This window comes from Pinus tabuliformis, chromosome 9, assembly GCF_031772625.1.
Source record: "Pinus tabuliformis cultivar Carrire ecotype Pingquan chromosome 9, CPIR1, whole genome shotgun sequence".
Lineage (NCBI taxonomy): Eukaryota > Viridiplantae > Streptophyta > Pinopsida > Pinales > Pinaceae > Pinus > Pinus tabuliformis.
Window position 1 is genome coordinate 1,200,724,238 of NC_142307.1, and position 4,885 is coordinate 1,200,729,122.

The 4,885-nt window shown below is 41.9% G+C and overlaps 1 protein-coding gene across 1 annotated transcript; it reads left to right on the forward strand.

Annotated features, from left to right (window-relative positions):
• The first annotated feature begins 1,159 nt into the window (after nt 1-1,159).
• Nucleotides 1,160-4,468, forward strand: LOC149152848 (uncharacterized). Its single transcript, XM_089443618.1, has one exon. The coding sequence runs from the start codon at nt 1,160-1,162 to the stop codon at nt 4,466-4,468; it is 3,309 nt and encodes a 1,102-aa protein (XP_089299744.1).
• Nucleotides 4,469-4,885: the final 417 nt, after the last annotated feature.

The following is a 4,885-nucleotide window of genomic DNA, read 5'->3' on the forward strand; positions in this document are numbered from 1 at the left end:
AGACCTCTCCTGATGTAGACTCTATTTCGGCTGCCATGCCGTCTCTTGATTTGAATTGTGAAGATATGTGGCCCCCTCTTGCTCCCCCAGTTCCTCACACCCCGTGCCCCTATAACCTTAGATCTATGGGAGGAAAGTCTGGGCTGTCGGATGTTATTGGAGGCTTAGGACAGTCGACCTCTCAGGGTTATGCCAAAAACAAGAGAGGTAGAAAATCAGACCTTTCTAAGGCAAAACTTAAAGCCAAGTTGGACGTAGCTGATGGAAAACAATACTCTATCCCCGGGGTTCTTAGAGCAGTGCAGACCCCTGATTCTGTTATCAAATGATTATGTCATCCTGGAACTGTAGAGGTTTGGCCAGTAAACCTAAAAAATTGGCCCTGAGAGATTGGATCCTTAATTCAAAAGCTGACATTCTTTTTCTGCAAGAAACGTTGGGGAAAGCTACTGAGGTAGAAACAATGCTAAAGGCTCTCCTGCCAGGATGGACCTTTTCCGCAATAGATTCATCAGGCCACTCGGGGGGTCTAGCAATTGGGATTAAAGAAGGACGAATAAAGGTCATTAATCAATGGGGGATGAAGCAAGTTATGGGCATGGAGGTTATTTCCCCTGATTTCTCCCACCCCATTTCAATTGTAAACATTTATGGCCCTTGTCAAGGAAGGGAGATTTTCTGGGATGATTTGATGACAAAATCTTTGATGAAGTCTTCTTTGTCGATTGTGGGGGGTGATCTAAACTTCTCTATAGGCAGAGCAGAGGCATGGGGTCCATCAGCTAGGGAAGACCCTCTGTCGGATTTTTTCCTCAATCTACTCTTGGAAAACAACCTCATAGATCCTTCCCCGATCAAACTCAAGCCAACCTGGAGGAACAGAAGAGCAGGGGAGGATCGGATCGCCAAAAGATTAGATCGTTTTCTTCTATCTGAGGACCTAATCTCTAAAGCTCCTATACTCAGGTAGTGGGTTGAGGAGATAGGAAACTCAGATCACTTCCCTATTTTTCTGGATCTCTCTTTCCCTCCCCCTAAACCTCCAGCCCCCTTTAAATTCAATTCCTCATGGCTTCAAGATCCATCTTTCAATAATCTCTTTAAGGAAACATGGATCCATCCGGACAGAAATGCAAGAGAGGACAAAAGCTTCATGTTCATGGAGAATCTCAAAAGATTGAAGAAAGTGACTATATCCTGGGCAAAGGACAAGAAACTGAAACAAAATGAAGAGCTGTTTAGAATCAGGGAGGAGTTGAAGAAATTGGAGAGCACTGAGGAAGATGGATATATCTCGCAGGCTTCAAAGGACAGAATACTTCATCTGGAGAAGCTTCAAAATCAAATCCTCTTGGACAAGGAAGAAGAATGGAGGCTTAAGAGTAGGGCAATATGGCTTAAATCAGGAGATGAAAATACTAGTTTTTTTCATAACTATGCAAAAGGAAGAAAATCTGCAAATACCATTTGGAGCCTTAAAGATGAAGAAGGAAGGGAGGCCAGTTCTTTTTCAGATCTCTCTGGTTTAGGACAAAGACACTTCCAGAAAATTTTCTCAGATCCGGGAGAGGCCACCATAGCAGAAGTCATTAGAACAACTCAATGTTTCCCAAGATTCATTGAGGAGGAAGAAGCAGAAGAGCTATCAATCCCTGTTTCCAAGGAGGAGGTTGAAGCTGCTATGAAACATATGGCCAAAGACAAAAGTCCAGGACCTGATGGCTGGACTATTGAACTCTTTCTCTCCTTCTTTGACCAAATAGGCTCTGAAATTACTGATGTAGTAGAAGAATCAAGACAGAAAGGAGAAGTCTACAGGCCTTTTAATTCAACTTTTATTGCTCTCATACCAAAGAAGGATGATCCGGAGAGCTTTGAAGATTTCAGATCGATCTCCTTGTGTAATTGTATTTATAAAATCATTGCTAAGGTGATAGCTATCAGAATTGTTCCTATACTGTCAAGAAACATCTCAATGGAACACTTTGGTTTTTTGGATGGAAGACAAATTCATGAAGCCATTGGAGTAGCCCAGGAGGTAATCCACAGTGTCAGACAAAAGAAAAAGAAGGGAGCGGTACTCAAAATAGATCTCTCCAAAGCATATGACCGAATAAACTGGCTCTATCTCCGGATGTTGCTTACTCATTTGGGCTTCAACTATTCTTTTATCAGCTGGATAATGGGCTGTATCACAAATGTCAGTTTTGTTGTTCTGATCAATGGAGTAGCCTCCCCTTTTTTCAATAGCCAAAGAGGCCTCAGGCAAGGCTGTCCTTTATCCCCTCTCTTGTTTCTTCTAGTGGCAGAAGGGCTAAGCAGATTGATTCACAAAGCTAGAAGAGAGGAGAAGGTAAAAGGTATAGAGGTAGCAATTAATCTTTTTATCACTCACCTGCTTTTTGTCGATGATATATTGATTTTCACTAATGGATCTTATAATGAACTTAAGGAGTTAAAATACATTTTTGATCTATTTCTGAAAGCTACTGGAATGCAGATAAACTCTAGAAAATCTCAAGTTTGTGTGGCAGATTTTGACAGAAGAGAAAGATCCATGATGGCTAATCTTTTTCCCTTCCACCATCAACCACTGGACTCCCCTTTCAAATATCTGGGGTTTTGGCTAAAGCCGACAGCTTATAAGAAAGAGGATTGGAACTGGCTCATAGCAAAGCTAGAAGCCAGAATTTCACATTGGAGTTTTAAGTGGCTCTCCAGAGCTGGCAGATTGACCCTCATCAAATCTGTTTTGTTAGCCATTCCAGTATACTGGGCAGCTTTAACCTGGGTCCCCAAAGGAGTGATGGAGAAAATCAGAAGAATCTGCTGCAGATTTCTATGGGCTGGATCAAAAGAATCCTCTGTCTTACCCTGGGTGGCATGGGATAAGGTGGCCAGACCAAAAGATTGGGGAGGATGGGGAATAAAAAGGCTCCCTGAATTCAGTCTTTCCCTGGCAGCTAAATCAGGCTGGAGATTAATCTCGATGGAGAATCTTTGGACAAGGGTGGTTAAAAGGAAGTACATTGATCCAGTTCCTTTGGAAGATTGGATTCGGAGCCAAGATAAGAAAAAGAAGAATATCTCAGTCATCTGGAAGGCCACGGTGGAGGCTTTCTCTGTGATTGAACAAGGTTTGGCATGGAAAGTGGGAGATGGAAGACATATTAGAATTGGCAGGGACCCTTGGGTAGGTTGTAATGAAGCTCTTGCCTTGTCACCTGGCTTTCTCAGACATCTTGATAGTAAAGGAATTACAACTCTAAATCAGGTGGAGAAAGTAGGCCACTCTACCATATGGGGCCAGGCTTGGAAGAATGATGAAGACTTAGGAATAAATATCAGATGGAAGAACGAATGGGTTTCTTACATCCAAGAACTGCATCGTTCAAATGTCAGGCTTAAAGACGAACCTGATCGTTTGATTTGGGCGCAAGGAAAAACAGGTGAATATTCCCCAAAAGATGGATATACCTTCTTAATGAAAAAGAAAGGTTGGGGAATACCAGATTGGTGGGCGAAAAACATATGGAAATTAAAATGCCCAGCTAAGGCCAGGATTTTCCTATGGTGCATACTAAAAAGAAAGGTCCCAACTTGGGACATTCTACAAGCCAGATACTTAGTTGGGCCTGGGAGGTGCCCTTTATGCAAGTCTGAAGAGGAATCAATCAGCCATCTCTTTACAGCCTGTGTAGTCTCTCAAAAAATTTGGGAGGAGGTAACCTGCTTGCTTAAGGTAAAGGTACAGTGGGGACTTGATCCTTTGGAAGAAGCTTGGAGGAAATGGTGGCAAAACTATCCGGAGGGAAACATGAGAAATCTGCCCCTTGTTTTCTTTTTGGGTGTATGGTTAGCAAGAAACAAAAGCTTGTTTCAAGACAAGGACACTCCCACATCCGCCATAGCTATCAATTGTGCTGCCATATACTCTGCCATTCCGATCCCTGAAGCTAAAAATCCTCAAAAGAATCAAAAGCCTGTTACTATCTTGGAGGGCATTCCTTGGGCCTATTTTGACGGGGCATCCCAGAATAACAAGGCTGGAGCAGGCCTGTGCATTCACTTGAATCCTGATCACTCTTTAAAAGCATCTGTAGGGCTAGGACCTGGTACAAACAATTATGCTGAGCTGTCTGCCTTGCGCCTTCTCCTTTGCTGGTTACTTCAAAGAAATATCTTCACAATTCAAATCTTCGGAGACTCTCTGAATGTCATAAAATGGGTTAATGGGAATGCATCATGTCAAAACCAGATTCTGAAGACTCTTGTAGAAGAAATTATGTTTTTAAAGTCATCTTTTAACAGTTTTACCATTTGCCACATCTACAGGGACAAAAACGAGGAAGCAGACCAGCTTTCTAAGGCTGGTTTACAGCAAGATATGGGCAGCTGGTCAATAGTAGAAATCAGTCAGGGGCAGTCATCCACTTCCCAACAGCCCCCTTTTGCTCCTCCACAGTGAACGAGGCTCGTCTTTTCTTTTTGTCAGCAGTTCCATGGGCACAATGTTTTTCTGTTACAGCTTTCTCTATATTTACTGTTATTTTTATCATGAGCACTTCAAACAGAAATCCCAAAATCTTTTTGTACAGTTTTCAGCTGACTCACAGTTTTATATACAATCTTGTAAGGGATTGTTTTCTTTCTCTGAAGGAGACCTCGGAATATGCATAGTATAATTTGTACTAAAGCCTCCTAAAGGGAGGAAGTCTAGTCAGTTTTATTTTCAGCAGTTTCAGGACATATCATATCATCCACAATCAGTCAAAAAAGGACTGAGATTTTTGCTTGTCTTACTTATAAGAAAAACAAAACAGCATTCATGTGAGCCATCAGGTCTCAAAGTCTCAAACAAAATGTAAACTTTTTATATGCTTAA

What these genes read in the sequence shown, in the direction of transcription:
- LOC149152848 (XM_089443618.1), top strand. Translation starts at nt 1,160, where the DNA reads ATGGAGAATCTCAAAAGATTGAAGAAAGTGACTATATCCTGGGCAAAG.